The following is a 26,490-nucleotide window of genomic DNA, read 5'->3' on the forward strand; positions in this document are numbered from 1 at the left end:
TGAAATAGGTTGTGGTATTAGAATTACTAGCAGAGGTATAAGCCTCTGAGTTGTGGCCAAGTTACATTAACTTGCTAGCTAGTTGATGCGTTCGATTAGTCCTTAGCTAGGTCCTATGTCAAAATTGGTAAGGTTTACCTGTATATTGAAAGTGTGGGTGGTGATCAGCACTCAGTAGGGATTGATCTTAAGTCCTTGGCCGTATATCAAGAAGAGAAAATGCTTATTGCTTGGTTTGGCTTCGGCATTGAGTTTCTAATATCTAATCTAAAACTCTGTTAGAAGTGGATGTGTCAGATTTTGGACTGACGATAACTACAAGTCAACTCATGATATATGTCTGTTCGGTCGCACCAGTCATTCCATGCAGGCGTTGCAAACGTTGCTACCCTCACCATTACAAGTGCTATTCATATTTCATTTCCATTCTCCACATAATCTTGCAGCTTATCCTAGAGATTTTACCACTCTCTCTCTCTCTCTCTCTTTCTCTCAAGTAATTTTTTTTCTCCTTTTAATTTTGTCTTTTGAAGGTGTTGTTCTTTGACCCTCAAGGTCTATCTTCTCAACTTATTTTGTGAAGTATTACCCCCAAAAGAAAAGCCCACCCTCTCTCTAACGCATAATATCTTTAAGCTCTTTGTATCTTCTGGCATAACTATTTGATTTTTTTTCTTCTTGTTAACTACTTAAACAAGTGTTTGGCTGTGTGTGCTTCCGCGCACACTTTTGAGTGATTTCAGAACTAATGGACAAACGTCCCCGGAAACAAGCCAAGACCAGGAGCTCCACGTCAGAAGGTATATATTTTCCCGTTCAAAACTTCGTGGCCTTCCACTTCAGTTTTGGTTTTAAGGAAGCATATAAATTGTTTTGATTTCTATAATTTTTGAAAAACTTGAAAAACCATTAACCTTGAATATTCAATACATATATTAAACATCTTTGAATTCTTGTATGTGACAGCAGAAGTGAGCAGTATTGAGTGGGATTTCATAAAGATGACTGAACAAGAAGAGGATCTCATCTGTAGGATGTACAGACTTGTTGGAGACAGGTAAACAAATCGTGTTCCCTTTGTTCACGTTGCTTCTTACCATTTTCAGCATTGTGTTATGTTAAGGATTTAGGTTCTGTGTCAGAAAAAAGATTATATATGGTTGCACTAAATTAGATCGACGTGTATATATGCCTAATGTAGCCATTGTTGTTGTTAATCATACCATATCAGTTAGAATTTTATTCACCCTCGCTTGTGTATGTTTGTTTTTCAAAAAAAAAAAAAAATATCTTTCTCAATATCATTTTCTCTTATTTTTTCTCTTCTTAATTTAGAAGGAAAAAGAAAATAGAGTGAGTCTAGGTGAAAACTCCATTCACCACATTTCCAATTCTCTCCTCTTATTTCAACCAAACAATGGAAAACACATTTCTCTCTCTTTTCCCTTCCTTATTTTCCATTTCCCGCTCCAACTCTTAACCTCCAACCAAACATAGCAGAAGGGATTCCTTCCTAAAAAGTATTACCTAGTACCTGTAGAACGAGAATGTACTACACAAACTCAAAAAATAAGAAGATGCTCAAAAAGGTTTTTTTTTTTTTTTTTTTGAGCTCAAAAAGTTCTGTACTCAATAAATAGATAAATATATAGAATGACCACCACATATAGTCATATTTAATGGGAGAAGTAATTTAACTAATATTTAGTTTGGTGATTGTGATGTCCGAAATATAAAAGTAAATAAAGTCACTGCCAAGCAGTACAGCGCGTTCATTAGAGTTTCACATGAATGACAACTTTCTGTCTTTCTGACCTATTCTTCAGTCACATGATGATGCCGAAAAGCGTGCTTTCGTGCAATTATTCTCTTACTAATTTCATTTCATTAAAATATACTTCACCTTCAGCCCTTTCACCATATCTCTCTTTTTTTTTTTTTTCTCTTTTCTCTTTTTTAATTTTAAAAATTACACTGCTATGGACCCAATGGGCTCCTAACCTCTAAAGAGTCCAAAATCATTATGCCCACGACACGCCTATTGAGTTTCTTGGTCTCCTCTATAGTGTATGGGAACAGTACTGAACAAAATGAATGGTCACAAATTAACCCTTTTTTTTTTTTTTTTTGGAAAAACAAANTTTATCTTGGTCATTTACTTTTTTTTTTTTTGAGAATGATTGGTCATTTACTTAGTGACTCTATATTGTCATTGCTTCATGACATAAGCTTGTCCTAGCTAACTAGGCCATCCTTCTTTAATTGACACATTAAAAAAGAAATGGATCAACATTCTTTCTTTATGCAAACCACTTACAATGCATTAATTGAGATAAGACATATAAAAGCACTAGTATTGGGGTTCAAACACCCTTCAGTTGCTATTATACAATCAAGACAGTAAAAACGCACTCTATCTAGGTTTGTATATATACTTAAAAAGATTTGTAACTTATCAATAATAAGGTTGCATATATATATATATATATATATAACCTTAAAGCACTAGCAATGTGGTGTAAAACCTTCCTTAGAGCATTTGCATCAACTCTGGTATATATGTGTAAAATACACATTTTGATCACTTTACATATTTTGAACCAAAAAACACTCCACATCAATCCCTTTAAAATTATGTAAAATTGTGAAAATTTATCAACGAGCTACAATACCCCTGTATATTTACACGGGCACCGTAGCTCGTGTATTTAATTTTTTAATAATTTTTTCTCCCTCCTCAACTGACGCTCATCTCCCACCTCTCTTCCCCAACTTCCAGCGCGCCAAAATCAACTAAAAATGAACCCAAACAAACCCACACACATACAAACCCAAACGGCCAGAATCAACTAAAAATTAACCCAAACAAACCCACACACAAACACCCACACACAAACAAACCCAAACGGACAGAGATATCGATGCTTATCGGAGCGATCTGGGTTGCCGGAGCTCGTGGGTCGGCCGGTGAAGCGTGGAGCGACCGATGAGGAGAGGATCTGGATCGCCGGAGCTCGTGGGTCTTGCTTGAGCTCGTGGATCGCCGATGAAGAGAGGATCTGGATCACCGGTGAAGCGTGAGGGAGACCGAGAAGGAGACCGGATAGAGCTTGTGATTTGGATCGATCTGGATCGCCGGAGCTCGTGGGTCTTGCTTGAGCTCGTGGATCGCCGGTGAAGCGTGAGGGAGACCGGATAGAGCTTGTGATCTGGATCGCCGAATAGAGCTTGTGATCTGGATCGCCGAATAGAGCTTGTGATCGGAGATGGCTATAGAGAGATAGACCGAGAGGGAGACCGAGAGAGATATGAGAGGGAGACCGAGAGGGAGCCCGTGAGAGATAGAGAGAAATAGAATCAGAAAAAATGGAAAGAGAGCAAGAGAGAGAGAGACAGAGCGCATATAAAAGGTAGGTAGGTGGGAAATAATAAAATAATTGAAAAAATTGATTATTTAAATAGAAGAGGGGATAGAATAGATGAATTGATGTGGGTGTATTGTAAAAGTGAATGTGTAAAATAAAAAAAGTATGTTTTTATATGTAAAATAGACACAAATTTTACATGAGCTGATGCGAATACTCTTAGATGCTATTTTAGCCACCAACCCCCTTAAAAACACGCTCCAACTGAGCATGTATATGCAAAAGTTCTTAACATCTGTGAACAGTGAGGTTGTGTATGTACAACCTTACCGTTCATCAGATGTAGAAAAAAAAAAAAAAAAAAAACCTTTTTGAGCATCTTCTTATTTTTTGAGTTTGTGTAGTACATTCTCGTTCTACAGGTACTAGGTAATACTTTTTAGGAAGGAATCCCTTCTGCTATGTTTGGTTGGAGGTTAAGAGTTGGAGCGGGAAATGGAAAATAAGGAAGGGAAAAGAGAGAGAAATGTGTTTTCCATTGTTTGGTTGAAATAAGAGGAGAGAATTGGAAATGTGGTGAATGGAGTTTTCACCTAGACTCACTCTATTTTCTTTTTCCTTCTAAATTAAGAAGAGAAAAAATAAGAGAAAATGATATTGAAAAGATAAATACCAAATTATCTAAATTTTCTATTTTCTACTTTTAATTACTAACAAGGGTACAATAGTGTTTTTTATCCTCCTAACATTTTCTATTTTCTACTTTTTCCATTCTGATGGCCAAACAAAATTAAGGATAACCCATATTACTGCTTAGAGGTTTTAAACCCTTAGGTTTATCTTGGTCATTTACTTTTTTTTTTGAGAATGATTGGTCATTTACTTAGTGACTATATATTGTCATTGCTTCATGACATAAGCCTGTCCTAGCTAACTAGGCCATCCTTCTTTAATTGACACATTAAAAAAGAAATGGATCAACATTCTTTCTTTATGCAATCCACTTACAATGCATTAATTGAGATAAGACATATAAAAGCACTAGTATTGGGGTTCAAACACCCTTCAGTTGCTATTATACAATCAAGACAGTAAAAATGCACTCGATCTAGGTTTGTATATATACTTAAAAAGATTTGTAACTTATCAATAATAAGGTTGCATATATATATATATATATATATAACCTTAAAGCACTAGCAATGTGGTGTAAAAACTCCTTTAAATGCTATTTTAGCCACCAACCCCCTTAAAAACACACTCCAACTGAGCATGTATATGCAAAAGTTCTTAACATCTATGAACAGTGAGGTTGTGTATGTACAACCTTACCGTTCATCAGATGTAGAAAAAAAAAAGAAAAAAAAAGAGGTATGTTTTATTCATATTCTCTCTCTCTCACTCTCTGTGTTCTCTGCACTCTCTTTCTCACTTCTCCCTTCCCTCTTTTCCCTCAGCCCCTCTCACTCTCTGCATCTCCAGTCTCCAGATTCCTTCTTTCTTTTTTTTCCTTGTAAATTCTAATTTGCTCACTGTAACGTTTGGGTCGAAGTTTGGTCGGCGTTTGGGTGGTGTTTGGGACGGCCTTTGGAGTGGCGATTGTGTGGTGTTTAGGTCGGCGTTTGGGTGGATATTGGGTTGTGTTTGGGTGGTTGAACGAAATCGGGGTGTGCTCGCCGTGGGTCTGGGTTTGCCTCGTGGGTGTGCTTGTTGTGGGTCTGGGATTTGCTTGCCATGGGTTTGGGTTTTGCTTGCCGTGGATCTTTTTTTTTCTTCTTTTTTTATAATTTTTTTGGTGGTGGGTTTTGCTCACAATCATGCTTTTCAGTGGTGGCGGTGGTGGCAATGGGTTGAGGTCTAGGTTTGTGTTCACGATGGTTGCTGGGTACGTGGTGTGGGTCACGGTGGGTCACGGTGTGGTTCATAGTTGTAGTCAAGGTGTGGGTCACGGTGGATCATGGTGTGGTTGAGGTGTGGGTCATGGTGGTTGTGGGTTGAATCGTTTTGGTGGTACTGTGTGGCGATGGGTTGGTTTCAAGTTCGATGGTTCAAGGTTGATTGTAGTACTAGTGCTCGGGGTTGGGTTTGAATCGGTGGTGCTGGGGTTGTAGCGGTGGTTCAGATGTATGGATTGTAGTTGAAGTTGGCGGGTAGCAGCGAGGAGATTTGTTGGGTAGAGCAAAGATATGGGAGAGAAATATAATTTTTTTTTATTTATATTTGTTTAGTTTATATTATTTTAATAAGTTATATATAAAAATAAAATTAAGATGTCAGTGAGTTGTATAATGAGACGATAAAATAAATAAAATAGATTTTAAGAGTATGAAATAAAACTTTTTTGGAATTTTGGATGGAAATGTTCTTACTATTTATAAGTTGTAAAGAAAAAATAATATTTAATCTTATAATTGTCTGTAAAGAGAAAAAATAATGGGAGAAAAGAGAAAAAAGAATAATTTCTATTATTTTATTAGGTAATTTATATTATTGTATTGAATTGTATATAAAAATAAAAATTAAGATTCAGAGAGAGTTATAAAATAAAATAATAAAATAGATAAGATAGTATCTGTGGATGAATTTTTTTTTATCTTTGGCATCACCGGTTGCTAGTACTTATATAACAACATAGCCATGGGACCCTATATCTCCTTGCACTTATACAAACTATTCCCTTGTTGCAATCAATGTATGTGGATAGAATCTCTTATGTCCTCTGACCCTCTGTAACTTCATAGGTTGCCGTATTTTTTGGGGGAGCTAAAATGTTGGTATACCTACCCGCTAACTTAGCCATTATTATTTTATTCTAACGCAATGCATCAAGAACTTATGTTTTGTTGGGGTTAGTTAATAACTCGGGGAGATTCATACAGCCGAACAGAATTTAAAAGGTGTATGATTATTTATTATTGATTAGAATCATTAAAAAATGGTTTAGATGTAGTCTTTGTACTCTAAAAAAAATGTACCATAAAATATACTGTGTATAATTGTATTTTTGTCAACTTTCAATGAATAAGCTTTCAACAAAAAATGAATCCAATTGCATAATTTATTAAGGTAAAAAATTTTGAGCAGGTGGGATTTGATAGCAGGTCGGATTCCAGGGCGAAAACCAGAAGATATAGAGAGGTTTTGGATAATGAGACATGGTGAGGTATTTGCAGAGAAAAGAAACAAGCATAGGACCAAGAATTCATAATGCTTCTAGTCCTCCGTTCATTTGATCCCGACAGGTTTAGCGGAATTTCTTTTCTTGTGTTGGAATTCTTCTTGTATATAAAGTTTGTTTTGTTTACTTATCCTCTCTTTTTATTTTCTCTCTTTTGTTCTTTGTCTTTCTTGTGCTTTCATTGGCTTTTTAGTTTCATGAACAATATCTCCTATTGCAGCGGGTTCTCTCTCTCTCTCTGTGCCTATATATGGGCTATATTTTCCTATTGATCTTTGCAAATGATTCAATGTTGAGGTCACATCCATCAATTCCTTCAAATTCCGCCACTTCCACTCACTGGAAAATACTTAAATAGTCTCAGAGCATTACTCCAAACTCTCGCAGAGGAAAAAAACCTACCCCTTTGAGAGTCTAGATCAGTGCTATGGGACTATCTAAATACTGCCCCACCCCACCACCGAAAAAGAAAAAAAGAACCACACATGCATATATACAAAAGACCTTGTTGAATGCAAAAAATTGGCTACCTAAATATTCAACATTTTGGTTGGATTTTTGTGAGTTAATGAGTTGAGTTGGGTTCTAAAGTTTCCTTGACCCGGACCAATAGTCCAACTGGGTTGGTTGGAAATTGATCCAAAGGTCAATTTTCTTGGTCACGGTTTAGTCACCTTTTGGTTTTGGGGAAAAATAATCGAAAATAAGCTTCTATCAAGATTTGAACTTGCTCCCAACAGGCGAATTAGCATGTCCAAAGCTTAAACCATTGAGCCACAAGCATTAAAGAAATACTTTAAGTATTAATTCATTAAAAAAAATTAAATGAAATATCATGGTTTAACCTTGGTTTAATTTTGATCTAACTTCAAAAATCTTGAACTTCTCTTCTTCTTCTTCTTCTTCTTTTTTTTTTTTGAAGGTTTTTGAATGTTTTGGGTTTCAAACCCATGCTAAATTGAGTAGAATTGAAGTTTGTGCTTGGAAATTTTTTTTCATGTTATATTGCACCAAATACTTGAAAAGCATTTTTAGAAATGTAACTAAACACAAAATAAAATAAAATATTTTCTCCAAAAACTGAAAATATTTTACAATGAAACAAATAAAGCTTACATCTATACAAATTATCTATATTTTATTTTTAAAAATTTGAAACTAACAGACGATTGTTGGAGAATGATTCAATTAAAAAAAAATAATTAAGAAAATTATAACATTAATTGAAATACATCTTCTCAGGCTCATAACTTAATTATATATGAATTTAGTCACCTATTATTTTCTCATTCTTATTCTTAATTCGTGTATTTTTCAAAAAATCCTATTAAGTTAAGCGTTTCTGAATCCCATACTTTACTTTTCGAAGTCAGATATTCACTTCAAGCAATCTGAAAATATAATTAAGAGACCAAGGCTATTAAACAAAAATTAGTTTCTACTCAAGCAATGACTTTCTTGAAAACTTGATCTGTACTTCTTTTAGATCATTGCAGGCGAACAAGAATCAACCTCAAATAATTACCTAGGTATGCACATCATAATCACCACTAATGTCAAAGCCACTAAAAGCTTTTACAATGTTCCATCATGATAAACCTACCGTTACATGTTATTTAGAAAAGCATGGATGATATACTTACCATTGTAATAAAGCAAACTATCTTCAAATGTTTGGAATCATTATTCTAATATATACGGATGCTAAAAGATCCAAGGAATTGAGAAATGTTAATCTTAACGCTTAAAAATATATCTTCAAAATAAGTCATAACATAATATAACATGTTAAGAAATATTTAATTAAGACTTGGAGGCTGTGACTGTGAACATAGTTGAAGCCTTTCCCACATGCAAACAAGAAAATCAGATGACAGCAGCTCCATCTCCTGGATTTATAAATCTAGATTTTTTTTTTGGTCTGTCTAGTGTCTATGAGAGCTACACTTTTCTACATATATCTAAGTGTTCTTAATATTAAACACACAACAAATTATAAAATATTAAATACTTGATGTTATGGATTTTTTTATCAATAATTTAATTTGAAACATTATCCAGCAACACCTGGCATTTGCGATTTTTACCACTTTATTATTATTTTATTAGATGAGTATTGTGCGTACGTAGTCAGATTTTAAATGAATGGTTTGTGGAAGATGATTATTACTTTAACTCACACCATCAACATAATTGGATGCCACTAAGTTTAGCTAATGGCTGACCCATAATTAGAAGATTTGGTTCTTTGTTTGAGAAAATGGAAGTGAAACTATACAAAGATGCAATTATTTATGTGAAAAACCTCATTATTTAATCTGGGGTGAAAAACTACGGGTGGAGCAAGGGATGAACTCCTTGCTCATGAAATAAAGAGGAATGGCTTTATTTTACAAGGCTTTCTTCTTATCAGCTTACAACTCTTAGGGTCCATTTAGATTGAGGGGGGAATAAGGAGAGTGGAGAGGAGTAAAGTAGAGTTGGCTGAAAATAAACTAATTTTGAGCTAAATTTATTCTACTCTACTTTACTTCTCCTCCTCTTCCTCCTTAATTCAAACAGATCATTAACGTCTATTCTCTACATGACTATTGCTCTTTTCTTGCTTGAAGTTCTTGCTAATGGAAGGCAATACCCCTCCTTTTATAGACCAAGGAGGTAGCTAGACTTTGCACAAGTTTTACATTTACAAATTTGGCACAAAATTCCTTCGTTTGCTATTGCTGCACCATTCCCAACTGACAAGTGAGGTAGTGAGCTAATGCGCTAGCACAGGTACAGGCGGTCTTTGTCTGTAGTAACTAGTAAGGTCCTCCAACTAATTTGAAATTGGATTGTGATGCTCCATCTCTTGTGCATGTGATTGTGAGTCTGTACATTTATCTTCATAATTGATACATAATACATAAGGCAAAAACTTCATGTGGGCCTTTTATATATAAAAATTAATTAAATAAATTATTTAATACTAATTAAATTAAAGTTAATTTGATACATTAAATACATTAATTGATACATAATACAAACTAAACTAATGTTACTGAGAATTTAATATCATAGTTGAATCATAAATTTTAATAAAATGAAATAAAGATATATTATGATTAAAAAAGTTACTTTATTTTGGATATATGACAATGTATAGTTAAGTAAAATTGTAATCCAAATTCTCAAAAAAGAAGAAGCTATAATCTAATTTTTAATTTTATATCTTGTTTTTGAGAGAGAGAGAGAGAGAGAGAGAGAGAGAGATTATTTGGTGTGTGGCTTAAAGTTTCAAACTATTAGGGGAGATTAATCTATAATTGATGATTTAACATATTTGCAACACTTTTTTGAAACATTTTAGGGTTTTAATAGGGGTAGGTTTCTATTAGTCTCTTATTTTATAAGTCTTTGTAGAAATGAAAAGGAAAAATGCACTAAAGATACTGCAAAAATGTTCATAATATGATGCGACAATGATTATAATTGATGAACTTCAACAATTCAATTAATGAATATTTAAATTACTTTTTTGTGATCGATGATATGTCAAGTTGTAAGCTTTTAGTAAAATTTGTTTAGCATTACTAATAAAAAAAAGGTGCACAACCATTATATATATATATATATATATGATTTTATAAAATTTTGGGTTTTTGGCGGGATCAAGTAATACATGAGAGTATTCTGATACAGTAGTCAGATTATTACATATCCTTACAAATTAGGTTCAAATGCGCTAAACGTCGGTCCATCTCATGGTTGACTATTGCATTTTCGAAACTTCCAAGCAAAATTAATATTGAATTGAAACACCCTGGTTCCGAATATTTGACGAACACATATTTTTGAATATCTTTTTTTTCACTCTAATGAAACTGTGCTAAATGGATTGAGAATTGGAGGAGCTAATTAGCAGTGAGGTTGGTTCCTGTCGGATCCTGGTACGTTGCAACTTTATGGAATCTACACAACCCATTAAAGGTTCTAGTGGTCAAGATTCGTGTCCCTTTTGTCTTCTTCGTACATTCATTTGCCTATTAGTGCATTTGTTTAGTTGTCCTGTCCCTTTTTGGAACTAGCTTAATTATACATTTTTACGATACTATCTATGTTGATTGAAATTTGAACTTATACATCTCTCGATCCTTCCACTACAAATCTACAACAACCCATTAATAGGTTCTAGTCCAAAATTTTGTCCCCTTCTTCTTCGTCATTACTGGCTATTAGTATTTGTTTATCCTTAATCTAACTAGCAAATAAATACTCGAACTAGTCTAGGCTGGGTCATCAATTCACCAGTTTGATCGATCATCCATGTTTAAGAACTATGCTTATTTGTTCATTCTATATATTAGAATTGGATTTTTTTCAACATTCATTTTGACTTGTCTAGATGTATGATTTTTTATTTTTTTTGGTAACAAAATTTGATTACAAATACTTTTATTTGGCGACAAATAATTTAACGAAGTGAATTAACTAAAATTCACATATTTCACTGCATGTTAAAATAACTAAAACATTCATCTAAAACTTATTTAATTGGCATTAACCTCCCCTACCTATAACCCAAAAAATAAATGATAAAAAGAAAAAGAGGAAGAAAGAGGGCAAGAGAGGTTTCAGACTTTAGAACCAATTGGAAACAATCCACATTTAATGATCTAATTAATTTGGAAAAGTTCCTCCAAGACCCGGTCCACGCTGTCATCTAAACAGTTAAAAAGGCAAGATTGTGGACTGGGTCTTGGAGAATCTTTTCCAATTCCGATTAATTGTTGCTTGAACCTTTAATTAAAAAGTGAAAGTGGAAATCTAGTGATCACTTGAGGATCATAGTTGAAGTAAAACATGCTAATTGACGACAAGGAGTAAAATAAGTATACCAACTACAACCAAAAAAAAAATTCATCAACTCAATTAGAAATTATTTTCCCCTTTTAAATGACGTTTGAGTTAACTTTTTGGTAAAAAATCAGGGGAAAGAGAAATAATGTAAGAGTCTTTTTCCTTCCAAATGTTTTAGCAAATGTTGCAGAAGTTTTTTTTTTTTTTTTTTTACCAAAAAAAAGGTAGTTGCAGAAGTTAACAAGTAAAGAAAGAGATAGAAAAATAACCTATTTATACGTACAATTTCAAAACTCTTTTTTTTTTTTTTTTAACTTTTTTCTCTCAAACTGGGCAGTTCAATGTATTTGGAGGCTTAAGACGAAAACTTTAATAGAGTCTTTTTTTTTTAATTTATATCTAGATATTAATTTAATCATAATATTTAACTTTGGGTATCAATTTTTTCTTCACTTAAAATTTATGTTTCTTACCTTTTGAGATGTAAAAAAATTAATTAAGTTTTTGCATTCAAATTTTGCTAATATTTTATTTTTTATTTATAACACGACTAATTCACCCACGTTTTCTTACTTTTTTAAAGTACAAGTATATTTTAACATTATTTCAGCTAAAAAATTAAATAAGTTAATGTCAAATGCATATTTATTATATTAAGCGCATTAAGTTAAATTACAAGAAATAAAAGTAAAAACTAAATGTCAGGTAGGAGACTATGCTAATATGATGTGAATAGTTAATGGGGTAACTGATAAGTGATAACTCATACTAACAATAAAAGAGGGAAAAGTACTTAAGAAAAAAAAAAAAAAAAAGATAACGTAGNCCTTTTACAATGGGGGACGAGGCCTTTTTCCCTAGGGGTAAAATCTTTTGTGGTGGGGGCCTAGACCTTAGGTCGGCCTTGATATTCATGCATGATCATTGCACACATGCATGATTGTTGCTTCGAGCGCGCCATTGTGTCCTTTAATTGGGTTGTCTTCTATTGACTTGACAATTCTACTCTCGAATCTTAAGATATTTACAATATTATACAGTACACGTGGATGAGTAAGATGGGTTTAATGTCTCTAAACTAAAAAGCCCATCATGTCCCAATGCACTAGTCTTGTGACCATACAAGCATTTTAAGATTTGCACCATTAGGTTATGTTTTCTTCTCTTATAAATCCTTTGTGTATGTAAGATATCACGAGAATGTGAGATTAATAACTATCTTATTTATGAAGTTTTTAAGATTTTAAATTTGTATAAAAATGCATACATATGAATTTATAAATTATTGAAAATGACATCTAATTAATATTAAATTTGACATGCATATTAAATATAAAGAGGGCATGTAGTTCAGTAATACAGTAGTGAGATTATTAATATTGATATGCATATTAAATATAAAGAGAGCACGTAGTTCTGTAATACAGTAGTGAGATTATTAAAATATTAATCTAATGTATTATTATTAAATGATGAAACTTTTTGCTAATGCAACATTAAATATAATTTGAACTTAACACATTAATTAAATAAAAAAAATCAAGTTTGAATTGAATCGCTGTAGATCCGAATATTTGACCAGCACATAAATTCGATGAATTTACATTTTTTTTTCCATTAAAGAAATCAAAATATCAGCTAATTCAGACAAAATAAGGTTTTATAACTCTTTTTCAAATCAAGCCAAGGTTCTTGGGGGAACAGTAAAAATGAGATGGGCAGTCAAATAAATACTCAAAAGGGTTCACAAATGCGCTAAACCTCGGAAACCATGGTTGGGTGTCATTTTCAAACTTCCAAGCCCATTTATTTTCCACAAAAACACGGTTTTGGGAATCATTGTACGAAAAACAATTGAGTATTTTGTTCACATGCTATGATGTTGATTGAAATTTGAACTTATACATCTCCTCGATCCTTCCACTACAAATCTACAACAACCCATTAATAGGTTCTAGTCCAAAATTTTGTCCCCTTCTTCTTCGTCATTACTGGCTATTAGTATTTGTTATCCTTCACTATCACTAGCTAAATAAATACTCGAACTAGTCTAGGCTGGGTCATCAATTCACCAGTTTGATCGATCAATCCATGTTTAAGAACTATGCTTATTTGTCACAAAAAAAAAAAAAAAAAAAAAGATAACGTAGAAAATGTCTATTCACTTTATTTGTTTTGGGAGATAAGGCCTTAATTTTATCTTTTTCATACAATAATAACTCATTTGTAAGTTTTATTAGTTTAAGGGATATTGTTGATTGTTGTAAAGACCAAATTTGAATTCCTAGTCCAAAATATGAATGGACTTAGGCCCAAAAGAGCCCAAAACAATGAATTTATAGAAAATGAGTTAGAAAATTGGGTTTTAGTTAATCAAACAACAAGTTAAGTAGGTTGGTGACAAAAGAGTGAAAATAGACAAGTTTGAACTAAAAAAAAAAATGTCCTCAACAAAGTCCGAGAAGATTGGTTCTTGTATAATGCTCTCAAATATGGTTACAAGTCTGGTTCTAGATTGTTACAGTACTTCTTTTTTTGATTTTTCGATCCTTTCGTCTCGTTGCCCTCTCCTTTTTTTATACTGTCTTTCCTTTTCATCCTTATCTTCCACGTGTGTGCTAGATAGTTGGTGTTGATACTTATCCCATCCGCACCTCCCATAAGTTTTCATGTAATAGTTGTAAGACTGAAATCCACTGTTCAAGTATCACCTCCACATTAATGCGGCCAAGGAGTTAGCTGTAGTGCATTTAATGCGGAGGTAGCAGCTTTCTTTTTAGATATTTTAGGATACTTTCCTGTCCTAAACTCTCATAATGCTTATCCGTATTAACTGAGTGTTTCTATAACGTTCCCTTGAACGGCAGACCACCTCTATAGACCTCGGCCTCGGTTAGCTGAGGAGTCTCTTATCCTTGGCATAACCCCCTGGACCGTTATGATCTAAACTAACTTCTCTATGAGTCTATTTACCAACATGGATCCTTTTGACAGCGTTTACCTCACCTCAGACGCCTTCAATCCTCGACTTGGGCCTTAGGTCCATTATATACATAAATAATGGGCTCCGGGGCCCAATGCCCCTACAATTGTGATTTTGGCTCTCTCTCTCTCTCTCTCTCTCTCTCTCTCTCTCATATCTTGATGAATATGCTTCTCTTTTTATTTTTTTCCCTTTAACTTTTGACATTTATCTTGATTGGTGATGAATACAAGGCATAAAGTGACTTGCATTCTACTTATTTTAGAATCAGTTTGTATAGAATTTATGTACTGATCCTATTAAGTTTTGGAAGGAGTCAAATTAAACCATTTTATTCTCACTTGAAAATTGTTTAGTTTCTATATATTTTTTGTAAATATTATGAGTTATTATATACTTTTGTTTTGTTGGTAAAATACAAAAATTATTCTTGAGATTTGGGCTTATATCATAAACTGCCCCAAATTTTCAAAAATATCAAATATTCCCACTAAGTACAAAAAGCACTTAACATTGTTTGTGTTCTTTTTTCAAAAACTAATTTATTTTCAAGTTAATTGCCATGATGCAACCCCACAACAACCATATTATGACAATTACATGCATGAGAGCGTGTACGTATAGTATATAATAGATTGATAACATTATAACAACCAAAGATGAAGAAGGAAGTAAAAGAAGACTTGGACTAGTAATAGTATGGTAACTTTCAAATAGTGTTAAGCACAGCTTGTTTTTAGGGACAATTTGGATATTTTTGAAAATTTTGTGCAGTGCCTAGTATTAACTCAAATCTCAGTAATTATTATTATTTTTTCTTATTTTATTTATTTTAAAATTTATTACTAATTAAAATTTTATGACATCATTTGTTTAACCACCTATATGATCTGAATTGAAATAAAATCCCAAGATTGGATCTCCTTGTTTGGTTATATCAAAAAACCTTTGTGTTTACAAGACATTCAAGGTTTAAATCTTTCCAATCCCTTGTAATTATATAATTATTAAATTTAAATCAAATCTATTTGATCCCCATTCTCTAAAGATCATTCGACGTGAGCGTGGGGTTGAAGACATAACTATTACACGTCAGAAATTCCACTCTACTTCCGACAAGGAATAGCTAAAATATCAAGCAAAAACACGGTATAAGTTTTGAAAATTCCTTGGTCCACTCTCTCAAATCCAACTCTTGACTTCTTACTTTTCTTAATCTTAATCATGTAATAATGCCAACATGGACAAATGAGAGAGAGAGAGAGAAAATTTGAGAGAGACACTTTTTGAAGTTGAATTGGTCAGCATTTGGACCTCTTCACTTCCTCACCTTCTATTGCTTGATGACCAAAGACTGGTCTTTGTAGAAATTTTTGCCATTTTAGTCAAACTTCAACTTTTTGACCTTCAATAACACACTAAAATATTTTTTCTCAGCCCAAAAAGGCTTCCTATAAATGCAAGCCCTTCACTGACTCCTTCAAATGCAAGAACTTAGAGCTTCCCTCTCTCTGCTTTCTTAGCATACAGCATCAAGCAAAGCTACTCTTTCTGCCACTCAGCTACACATCTACTTTCACCACCAAGTCCTCAAAAAAGACAATTCCCATTCTTACTACTTCCATGTTTGCATCTTCTTATCTTTCACCATTTGGATCTTCCAATTCCTCTGGTTTCTACTTTTAGTGGAAAGCTTTTGCTTATTGACAACACATATCCAGTCTAGAAGCATGCTAGTCATTGTTTCTGGTATCAACTAGCAAAAAACTTACCAATAAGCTTACTCAGAAATCAAATGTGCTAGCAGATCACTTCCACACTGTATAAGACTATTGCTTGTCCTTGTAGTCCCTTTTGACAGCATTGTAAAAGATGGAGAATGGTTGGAGCTGGGAGCAGAAGACACTGATTAGTGAACTGATTCAAGGAATGGAACTAGCAAAACAGTTAAGGGTCCAATTTAGTGGTACATCTTCATCACCTGAGAGCACGGATATGTTGTTACAGAGGCTACTAAATTCATACGAGAAGGCTCTTTTGATTCTGAGATGGAGTGGGCCAGTGGGACAGTCCCATACCATGGGAGTAACAGCTGGTGTGCCTGGGTCTCCAATTTCTGTCAATGGAAGTCCTGGGAGCGATGAATTTGAGAAGGGTCTTAAGGATCAACAGGAACTTAATGATGTCTCAAAGAAAAGGTGAATTTTAGAGCCTCATGATATAATTCTTGATTACTGCCAAGAAATTGTACTTATTGCTGATTGTAACATGTTTTTGAAATTGGGTTGCAGAAAGATATTGCCTAGATGGACAGACCAAGTGAGGGTGAACTCTGAGACAGGGTTGGAAGGACCTCATGATGATGGCTATAGTTGGAGAAAATATGGTCAGAAGGACATCCTAGGAGCCAAATATCCTAGGTGATGACTCTTTTCCTTATCTTCTTGAAAATCAGTGGGACATCCTTGCTTTTCACGTTTTTTTGTTAGCTGGACAAGCACATGTACACACACACACACAAACACAAACAAACTAATCATTTGCTAAGTAGACACCCATTACACGTGTGCGGTTGCACAAACTAATCATTTGCTAAGTATGACATGCAGTTTTACATAAAAGTTTTTCATTTCTTTTCTCTTCTTTTGGTGGAAAATGTACCTGGATTTGAGTCTATTTGTTTGTCATTTTCACTCCCCAATAAAATCACTTTCCATGCTTTAGTATCTCATAAGGTGAATGCAATAGTTTGATCAGAAGCACATTTGACATCCGTCTTTTACCAGGGAGAAATCTAATTATATTATTATTATTATTGCAGAAGCTATTATAGATGCACCTTTCGTATCACTCAAAACTGCTGGGCAACAAAACAAGTTCAAAGATCAGATGAAGACCCCAACTTATTTGAAATCACATACCGAGGAAGGCACACCTGTTCCCACGCTACAAATTTGGTTCCAGCACCATCATCACCAGAAAAACAAGAACAGAAACACAACAACAGCAACAACAACAATGATAATCAACAAAAGCAATCACTAGAAATACTCTCAACAATTCGAAACAATTTGAGGGTTGCTACCGAGAACTTGGACAATAGAGAGATGGCACATCCATTCTCTTTTCCTTCAACTTCATTTGGATGCATGAAGAGTGAAAACAGTCACTTTTCACTTTCAGAACTTGACAATAGCGCTCTCTTGGGTGGTTTTCCTCAGCCATTTTTGTCTCAGGCTAGCCCTGAATCAAACTACTTCATGGCTTCCCCATTTCAAGTGAGCAACTTTGGAGGGGTTCACTTGCAACATTCAGAATCTGAGATAATCTCAGCACACACTTCAGCCACCAATTCTCCAATTCTAGACATAGATTTCTCACTTGATCCAGTGGAAATTGATCCTAATTTCCCATTTGACACCCCAGGGTTTTTCTCTTAATTCCACATTGGGTCTAAAATAAGAATAAGAACGGCATTTGGGATGCAATTTACAGATTAGCTGGTTAAACCTGTTGAATGTAGCTTGTATTATAAATGGGAAGAGAGTGTTGTAGAATATATAAGATCCTCTCATTTTTGCTATGACATGTACGATAGCATTAGTGATTTAGATTTCTTTCATACCGTGGTTCTAATTGATTTGATATACCAATGAATTCTATCCAAAGTCATCAAAGCATAGATAAGCAATCACCAAGGGGGTTCAGGGTTTACATAGAAGACAACGGTTACCCTAAAAGCCAAAGAAGAAAATCATATACATACAAAATGTTCTCTAGTTTTATTTTCCAAAAGCAATGGTTAGACAAAAGTAACTTGCATAAAAGAAGAATGGCCTCTGATACCGTAAATATCAATCCAAATAGCATGTGCACTTTTTAAGTAACCTGCTATAGAAAAAACCAATGAAATATTACAAGGATTGCCTTAAGGAAGGAATAGAAACTATTTGGAATCCTAAAGGAATTAAAAAGACAGAAAACCACAAAATGCGAATACACCAACAAGAAAGATGGACAGTAGACATAATTTTATGTCACAACATCATGTTTACTCTAGAGAGATTCTGAAAGTGAACAAATACATGATGTGCTGCTTAACAGCAAAAAGGAACACATTCTTTCACTGTACATCTAGTTGAGGTGAGAACTCTCAAGAGAGAGCACAAGTAAAAGCATTGCTGCAGGAAGTATCTCAAATATTATGTGCATTGAGAAGAAAGAAGAAAAAAAGGAGGCAAATCCAGAACAGAGCAGCTAATGTGGTGCTCTGAGAAGATAATGAGAAAGACAACAAAACCAAATGGACAATTAAATCTTCTCTTCCTATATGGAACGCCTCTCTTCTTTCAACCCCCCAGAATTAGATGTGTTTTGTTTTGTAGCTCGAGCTCTCCTAAGAGCCTCTCTCAATCCCATCACAATAAATAAGTTGGTCAAAGTAAGAAGTGACTCAGCTCCACCATGTAACCAATCCACGTTAGACAAGGAAGTACCATAATGCACCTTTGCTGTTTCGACCACATAGGCAGAGTTACACAGTTAGGCATCTATATGTAAACATGATGATTGAATCATAATATATCTTGCTCAATGTTAGAACAATTACCATAAATTCCAGCAGGAACTGCTCAAGAGGCACAACAACAGAAAAGACGGAAGAAAATTAGTTAGAGTTGACAAGAAGGCTGTTATACAGTAGTAAACAAGTAATAGTAGCAGGGAAAAGGCATAACTATTATCTTAGCCAAAATGGTTGAGACACATATGGCATTGATTTGAAGAAGCTTTTCACTAAGTTAAACATTCAATGCCTTGTAAATGTACAATAACAATCCGTTCTGGAGATAATGTATCACAAGGTGTGAAGACAGAGGGTAAATGAAAGCAATGCTATTGCTGAGACAATGGCAATTTGAATTTCTAAAATTATCAACATGTAGAGACGTAGACAATGGACATGAACCCCATAATCTCACTTTTTATGGCCCTAGAGTGGAGACTGTGTAATTGATCAGGCCATGGCTATATTAAAATTTGACACACAAAAGGCACCTTCATTGATAAATGAAAAGGAGTTAGCAGATTTGAATGAAAGAGACCGATCTTGGCCCTCAAGTACTTCATCCGAAACAAGTTTCTCCAATCCTCAGACAATTTAATCCCTATGCCTGATTCAATTTGCCTGAAATTACATAAGGTTCTCTGGATTGCAGAAAATATTAGACCCATCTTGAAGTCATGTAAGCATTGTTGGTGCTGTCTAGGGATGGCACAATGTACCTGCCCCGCCCTACCCTGACCAGCCCTACATGGGTTTTCCTGGCCTTTATGAGGGGATGGGATGGGACGGATTTTGCCTACTCAGCTTCACCCCGAGCATGTGTATATATATCTATAATCTAATTTTTTAATACATATCCTAGTAGCATCCCTAACACTTGCCTTTCTCTTTGAATACTATCACAGTCTCACTGCCACCCCTCCCTTCTTTCTCAACTATTTGTTAGGAACCCGGTGGTTCCTAATGGGGATGAATAGGAATTTTAGGGGAATTGACTTAATTCGAGGTAGTCACCCTCCATAGAGAAAGCAAGAGATTAAGAGAGAAAGATGCACTAATGCACTAAGAAATTGATTTATTCTTCCATGATGGAAATGTGATTACAAATAGGTATTTATAGAACCATAAAACTATTCTGTTGGCCCACATGGCCTTATCCTAATGGTCCTATTATTCCCCATGTGTATTAATAATTCCAACATGTGTTAAATGTGATTAACATGCTTGGAATTGTAACTAACTAACCAACTAACTAACTAAATGCAATATTACAACAATTATTATCTATATACCTATTGGGGTTCCTTACACTATCTTACTTTGATCAAGAGCTGATGACATGTCATTACGGATGACAAAATGAGTCCACACAGATTGGCCCTACTCCCGTCCCACATGGGAGGGATGGGGAACCCATGATTCAGCCCGCCCCATCTCTTGCCATCCCTACTGTCCAAGCAGACAGATGAGAACAAAACAAAAATGAAAACTCTGACTAAAATACATGCCTTAACTAAAGTGCAATTCATTTTTCCTTATCAAAATCCTGAGGGCCAATATTTCCTCAATGTTAACATAGCCCAAACATTTTCTTAGATAAATTTTGGTAGATTTTTATTTATTTCCCCATACTCCAGAGCAATTATTAGTTATCTTTGACTAAATAGCAAGTTACACCCTCAATGTTTGGGATATATTTGATTTTGCCCCATTAAGTTTCAAAATTTGAATCTATACCACTAACATTACATAGCATTTAGATTTAAGCCATTCCATCCATGCGCCATGATGAGGTGTCTCTTAAGTGTGCCATCTCAACTCAAAATGACGTAGTTTTATGGATCCAAAATTTGAAACTTTAAAGGGGTAAAATCAAAATTACCCCAAAGTTGATGGTGTAAATTGCAATTTACTTGACACTTAACGGGCACTTCAACACGGTGCATTGATGGAAGGACTTAAATCCAAATGATATGTTATGTTAGGGGTACAGATCCAAATTTTGAAACTTTAGGAGGCAAATTCAAAATTGCCCCGAACTTGAAAGGTGCAAATTGCAATTTAGTTTATATCTCCTGTTAAAATGACATCAACCCGCTTTGAGAACTCAAGAAAGCTTAAATTAAGACTGGGAGCAAAAGAGTATATATCCTTGTGACCCAACAAAGCTAAATTCATCTATAATCATAAAAATGGCAGCATAAACTATCCCATTAGGGCCGTTACAAAAAAAGCTTTAACTCATAATCATATAAGAAGCACAACACAACAAAACATTAACATAAAATTAAAGGATAGAAGAAATAGGGTCTGAGAAAACTCACTGGTAGCCCCCACAAAGGCGAGCAAGAAGTAGAATCCAAAGAGGGTGAGCTTTGGAGCAGACTTGGATTTAGTGATGAAGTACAAGAAACCAAGGTAGGGAAACAAAGAAAAAGCAAAGAGCTGTGAAGCTATACTCTGTGAATCAATGTTGGGTGCCCATGGGTCCACTGGAAGCAATGCCCAACACACAATCTCTCCCCTTCTCTTACCAACCAATCTCTCTCTATTACACTTAGATTCCCTCCTTTTTCTACATGGGTTTTTTATGGGGTTTTGCAAGAAAGCAGAAGAACCCGGAGAAGTTGGAGGGACTAAAAAGGTGACAGTGTTACATAGAGGTTGAAATGTTGGACTTGTGATCATTGTTTAGCACTAAAGTTTCAATCTTTTTTTCTGAGCGAGAGGTCTTTAAGGCACTAATTAAGAAAAATATTATAGGACTATCTTTAAAGAAATGGTGAGTGGCTATGGATGAAGAGGATGGGCCATACAAATTGTTATCGTAAGTCAAATTCATGTACCTTTCTGTGAATGAATCGTGGTGCTAGTGGGCTTGGAGTGGGCTGCCTGGTTTGGATGACTTTTTCTCTTGGGCTTGACAGTGCTAGAATTTCACGCAGTTTTGTCTGCTCGAACTGTGGATCTCAAATCGACTAAGCAAAAAGCCTTTTTCTTTTTTAATTTGCTGGGGTCGATCAATGGATAGAGCAAACAAAATGAAAATTGGCTCAAACGTCCCGAGATTCAAATTCAATAGGTGTAAAGAGTGAGGGATAGTAAAGCCCAAAATTTATAATACTCATCAAGTAAAAGCTAATGATGTGTCACAAACAAATGCCCATAAGTGTTAGACAACAAAGGGAAAGAAAATATGAACAATACCTCTAATCTTTATTAATTTGTACATGCATCAAAATATGAAATTTAAGAAAGGTGTTAAGGGGGAGAGAGAAGGCATTATTGGGTTGGTTTAGTTTAGTGACTTTAGTCACGATTTAGGAAATTTGTTGACTAAACTTGATTAGCTAAACCCTCTTGCCAAATTGACACATAGGGAACCTACTAAATTGACAAACCTCACCAGAATTCATTAATTGAAGCAACTTATTTTTTAGGCTAAAACTAGGTTAAGTAGTGTCTTTAGTTACGTAAAATAGACTAGACATGATGTTTTTTTTTTTTTTTGCATGAAAGTTAAGTGACCAGCACGTGATTCCTTTTATGGGTCCTTAAATTTTGCAAGTGGCTTGAATGGGTAAAATCTATGATTTGGACTCATATTAAAAAAAATAAAAAATAAAAAAAGTGCCCAATCTTATCCTTCAAACATCACTCTCTTAATTCCCCATTTAAATATGCACTGGCTTTGTCCATGCATAAAAAAATAAAAAATGTTATGTTTATAATGGGCCAAATTGGATTTGACTCTGCTTTGCATTTGGGCTAGTAAGTTTTTTGCAAAAATAACCATCAACAATAATAAAAATAAACAACACCACTTGAACCAATTTTAATGTCAAAATTAAAAACTCCTAAACTTTTAATGTCCAAATCGTTTACTTTGTTACTCTTTCATTGGTGAGTGGGTGAGAAAACACGATTAATGTAGAGTGTATATTTGTTTTTATAAATAAATTGTTTTTAAAGTAAGATTAAATAGAGAAGTCATTTTATATTTCATTTAATTTTTTTCAAATTCTTCTCTCCTATTAATGATATTATGACCCAAAGCCCATTAACTTGTCCAGCAAGTATACGAGCATACAATAAATTTGAGTCGCTTAAACTTTAATATGTTCCACAAATCCCAATCTAATTAGACAATTACTGCTAAAATAGGACGGGGTCATATCAGTGGTGCCATATCCTTGTCTAATACCATCTTTAGGCATAAATAAATAAATAAAATGCATGAAACAGGTTAGAGTTATTTTATCATTTCAAATGAGGCAGTTTTGACATAAATGAGGTAATAGCCTAATAGGCTGGCCTTAGGACCCTCTACTCGACAAAAGCCTCAAATAATTGAGTAATATTACAAATTGATGTGTCAACAATTACAAATTGTAATTTAAATACTTATTTATTATTACTTTAAAAAAATACTTGTGGGGGGAGAAAAACCCAGCCCAACTTATTGGGCCCAAGGCCCTGAATGAGAAACACTCTTCATCCGAGGAGATGGGGCCTTCAGTCGGATGCCCACGCCAATGGGGGATGCCTGGAGATGAGCACGTATACCATCCGAGGAGATGCTCATATGTCCGAGTAGTCATGCGTCCTCGGATCCGAAGAGGTTTGATCAAACACGAGTATGGGAGGTTCAACTGATCTATTTGACAAGTGTCAAGAGGGAGAGGAACCTCGGACACACATAAAGATAACGGCAACAGAGAAATATCAAGGAGGCATACTCCAACCACCACATTTAATGCACTGCACCTAACTTCCTGGCCGCATTTATGTGGATAGGACCCCTGAACAGTGCTTTCTCAGCTACCGCCACTCACATAAGGCTAAAAGTGGGGTGATGGGACATGTACTCAAGTGGGTGCCTGGATGATGAACAAGTGGACGGAGGAGATGTAAGAAGGCAATGCTATATAAGGGAAGGGTACCTCTGATAGAGGGGATCGAAAAAGAGGAGAGGAAAAGGATATATGAGATGGTTGTAGCCCCAGGAATTGTAACCTTATATGATCAATGAAAAACATCTCTTCGGACGGAGTATTCATATTAGTCCGAGAGCACATTAATCCAAATCTTCCCATTCGCATCGCTGTTTGATATTGTTATTTTCATTATTAGCCTAGCTCTTTCACCCACTCTCTACAAAATTTATTGTTTTGGGCTCGGTGGGCCAAGGACCCATACCTTTTTGGACTTGGGCTGCAAAAACTGACCCTACAATTGGCGCCGTCTGTGGGGAGAGCTTGTGCAAGAGTGAAAACAACAGTTGATGATGGCAGGACAAGGTGAACAGCAAGCAGAATCCAGGGCATCCCAACACGTGGACCATTTCGCCAACCTAGAGAGGAGACAAAATCGTGAGGGTAGCGTACACACAGTGCGCCTTAGCCAGGGCCAATCGCAGAGCGGAAGTCACATGTCCCATGCAAAGAAGAACCGCGACTTGCAACTGGAAATAGAAAAACTAAAGAGAGAGCTGCGCCATGCAAAGAGGAAACGGGCTTCCTCATACTCTGAGGATGATCTTGATGATGAGCAAGATGTCTCTTATCAGCACAAATCCAAAACACCAGCCAGCGAGTCCTACACTTGTGAGGAGGAATCCCATCGCAAGAGACAACGTAGAAGTCCATCAACGAGGACATGGAGAACGATGCCATGAATAGAGCTCTGAACCAGATATCTAAGTCGCCCTTCACGCGTAGGATAGAGGAGGCTAGACTCCCTCGGCGTTTCAACCAGCCAACGTTTACCATCTATAATGGTAAGACTGACCCGTGGAGCATGTGAGTCATTTTAACCAAAGGATGGCTGTCTTCGCCAGAGACGAAGCCCTGATGTGCAAGGTTTTCCCTTCCAGTCTGGGGCCTGTGGCTATGAGGTGGTTTGACGGCTTGAAGGCAGGCTTCATCAACTCCTTTAAAGAGCTCACTCAGGCATTCTGCTCCCGTTTTGTCACATGCCGAAGAGCAGCCAGACCCGTCTCTTCCCTGCTATCCTTGTTCATGCAGGAAGGTGAATCCTTGAAGGCATATTCAGATAGGTACTGGGAGATGTTCAATGAGGTGGAAGGTAACAATGATGCAATGGCCCTCAGCACATTCAAGCTCGGCCTCCCTACTGATCACGGTTTGAGGGCATCCCTATCTGGCAAACCAGTCGCAAACGTGCGTCAGCTAATGGACCGCATAGAGAAGTATAAGAGGGTTGAAGAAGATCAGCAGCAGGGCAAGGGAAAGGACAAGGTTATCTCTCAGGAGAGGAGGGATTCGCGGTCGGACCGCTACAATTATAATAAACCGCGAAGAGATTTTGCCGGGCAATCAGGATCGACGAATCCTCAATCGGTCAACACTGTGTTCAAAGAGCTAGTACACCAGGTCCTGGAAAAGATCAAGAACGAATCGTTCTTCAGGTGGCCGAACAAGATGATAGGAAACCCCGAGAAACGCAACCATAATCTCTACTGCCAGTACCATCAAGACCATGGGCATACCACGGAGGATTGTAGGAGTCTGTGGGATCACCTGGACAGTTGGTCCGCGATGGTAAATTGAAACACCTCCTGCACCCCTCCAGTGGCCGAGGGCAGACGGGGTCAGGGCCACGCAGAGATGAACTCCCAAAGCCGCCGCTAGGGACTATAAACGTCGTCCTCGCCGCGCCAGGAAGAACAGGATCCTGGCCATTGAAGGTTATGACAGTAGGTCGACCACCCGTAAGCGAGTCAGGCCGAGGACCTAAGGGAACTAAGTCTGGTGCCCCGTTGGTCATGGGCTTCTCGGACGAGGACATGATTGGCACCATCCAACCCCATGATGATGCACTAGTTATCACCCTTAGGATAGGAGGGTACGATGTGAAGAGGGTGATGGTGGACCAAGGCAGTGCCGTGGAGGTAATGTACCCAGACCTCTACAAAGGACTAGGCCTAAAGCCCCAGGACTTGACGCCGTACGATTCCCCTCTCTTGAGCTTTGAAGGAAGGCCTGTCGTTCCGAAAGGCCGGATACGCCTATCAGTGCAGTCGGGCGCCGAGGTGGTAGAGTTAGATTTCATAGTTGTGGATGCATATTCGCCTTACACGGCACTAGTGGGCAGACCTTGGATTCACGCACTGGGGGCTGTTCCTCTAACTTTGCACCAAAAGGTCAAGTATCCGTCAGGAGGGCAGATACGCGAGATCCGAGGGGACCAGTCTGTTGCTCGTCAGTGCTTGGTAGCTGCCATTCAACATAAGACCCCAACCGAGTCCTCGGATGCACCCGGGAGGGATTTATAGCAACTACAGACTCGGGGATTGCCCTTCGAAGAACCAGATGAAGCCACTCGATGTGAGGATCTAACAAGAGTGGTCATTGGAGATGATCCTGATAGGTTCTTTCAAGTCGGATCCCAGCTGCCCCTCCAAGAGAAGGAGGAGCTAATAGAGTTCCTTAAGCGAAATCTCGATGTATTTGCCTGGAATCCCTACGAAGCCCCAGGGGTAGACCCGGAGTTTATATGCCACCACTTGAAGGTGAATCCACTGATCACCCCCAAGAAA

At 36.2% G+C, this 26,490-nt stretch overlaps 4 protein-coding genes across 5 annotated transcripts; 3 read left to right on the forward strand and 1 right to left on the reverse strand.

Annotated features, from left to right (window-relative positions):
- The first annotated feature begins 264 nt into the window (after positions 1-264).
- Positions 265-6,811, forward strand: LOC112023897 (transcription factor CPC). 2 transcript variants are annotated; one of them, XM_024056525.2, is made up of 3 exons: positions 265-800; positions 967-1,057; positions 6,450-6,811. In XM_024056525.2, exons 1-3 carry the CDS (start codon positions 749-751, stop codon positions 6,571-6,573), a joined length of 267 nt encoding a protein of 88 aa, XP_023912293.1. In that variant the 5' UTR covers positions 265-748; the 3' UTR covers positions 6,574-6,811. The 2 variants fall into 2 exon arrangements, with proteins under 2 accessions (XP_023912293.1, XP_023912294.1); XM_024056526.2 differs by having other exon boundaries at positions 287-800; positions 970-1,057.
- A 9,053-nt stretch (positions 6,812-15,864) lies between these two features.
- On the forward strand, positions 15,865-17,987 carry LOC136070960 (probable WRKY transcription factor 53). Its single transcript, XM_065781650.1, has 3 exons — positions 15,865-16,563; positions 16,657-16,785; positions 17,187-17,987. Exons 1-3 carry the CDS (start codon positions 16,238-16,240, stop codon positions 17,803-17,805), a joined length of 1,074 nt encoding a protein of 357 aa, XP_065637722.1. The 5' UTR covers positions 15,865-16,237; the 3' UTR covers positions 17,806-17,987.
- Positions 17,988-18,381: 394 nt separating this feature from the next.
- On the reverse strand, positions 18,382-22,154 carry LOC136070961 (uncharacterized). The gene is made up of 3 exons (XM_065781651.1): positions 21,254-22,154; positions 18,975-18,992; positions 18,382-18,876 (listed from the first exon to the last, which is right to left on the reverse strand). Exons 1-3 carry the CDS (start codon positions 21,615-21,617, stop codon positions 18,692-18,694), a joined length of 567 nt encoding a protein of 188 aa, XP_065637723.1. The 5' UTR covers positions 21,618-22,154; the 3' UTR covers positions 18,382-18,691.
- A 2,597-nt stretch (positions 22,155-24,751) lies between these two features.
- On the forward strand, positions 24,752-25,501 carry LOC136070953 (uncharacterized). The gene has a single exon (XM_065781641.1). It carries the CDS (start codon positions 24,752-24,754, stop codon positions 25,499-25,501), a length of 750 nt encoding a protein of 249 aa, XP_065637713.1.
- The last annotated feature ends 989 nt before the right edge of the window (positions 25,502-26,490 follow it).

This window comes from Quercus suber, unplaced genomic scaffold (genome assembly GCF_002906115.3).
Source record: "Quercus suber isolate HL8 unplaced genomic scaffold, Cork oak 2.0 scaffold_274, whole genome shotgun sequence".
Taxonomy (NCBI): Eukaryota; Viridiplantae; Streptophyta; class Magnoliopsida; order Fagales; family Fagaceae; genus Quercus; species Quercus suber.

What these genes read in the sequence shown, in the direction of transcription:
- LOC112023897 (XM_024056525.2), top strand. Translation starts at nt 749, where the DNA reads ATGGACAAACGTCCCCGGAAACAAGCCAAGACCAGGAGCTCCACGTCA. An exon ending in CAGGAGCTCCACGTCAGAAG is followed by an intron (nt 801 to 966) that starts GTATATATTTTC and finishes TGTATGTGACAG; the next exon opens with CAGAAGTGAGCAGTATTGAG. An exon ending in TACAGACTTGTTGGAGACAG is followed by an intron (nt 1,058 to 6,449) that starts GTAAACAAATCG and finishes AATTTTGAGCAG; the next exon opens with GTGGGATTTGATAGCAGGTC.
- LOC136070960 (XM_065781650.1), top strand. Translation starts at nt 16,238, where the DNA reads ATGGAGAATGGTTGGAGCTGGGAGCAGAAGACACTGATTAGTGAACTG. An exon ending in AATGATGTCTCAAAGAAAAG is followed by an intron (nt 16,564 to 16,656) that starts GTGAATTTTAGA and finishes ATTGGGTTGCAG; the next exon opens with AAAGATATTGCCTAGATGGA. An exon ending in CTAGGAGCCAAATATCCTAG is followed by an intron (nt 16,786 to 17,186) that starts GTGATGACTCTT and finishes TTATTATTGCAG; the next exon opens with AAGCTATTATAGATGCACCT.
- LOC136070961 (XM_065781651.1), bottom strand. Translation starts at nt 21,617, where the DNA reads ATGATCACAAGTCCAACATTTCAACCTCTATGTAACACTGTCACCTTT.
- LOC136070953 (XM_065781641.1), top strand. Translation starts at nt 24,752, where the DNA reads ATGGCTGTCTTCGCCAGAGACGAAGCCCTGATGTGCAAGGTTTTCCCT.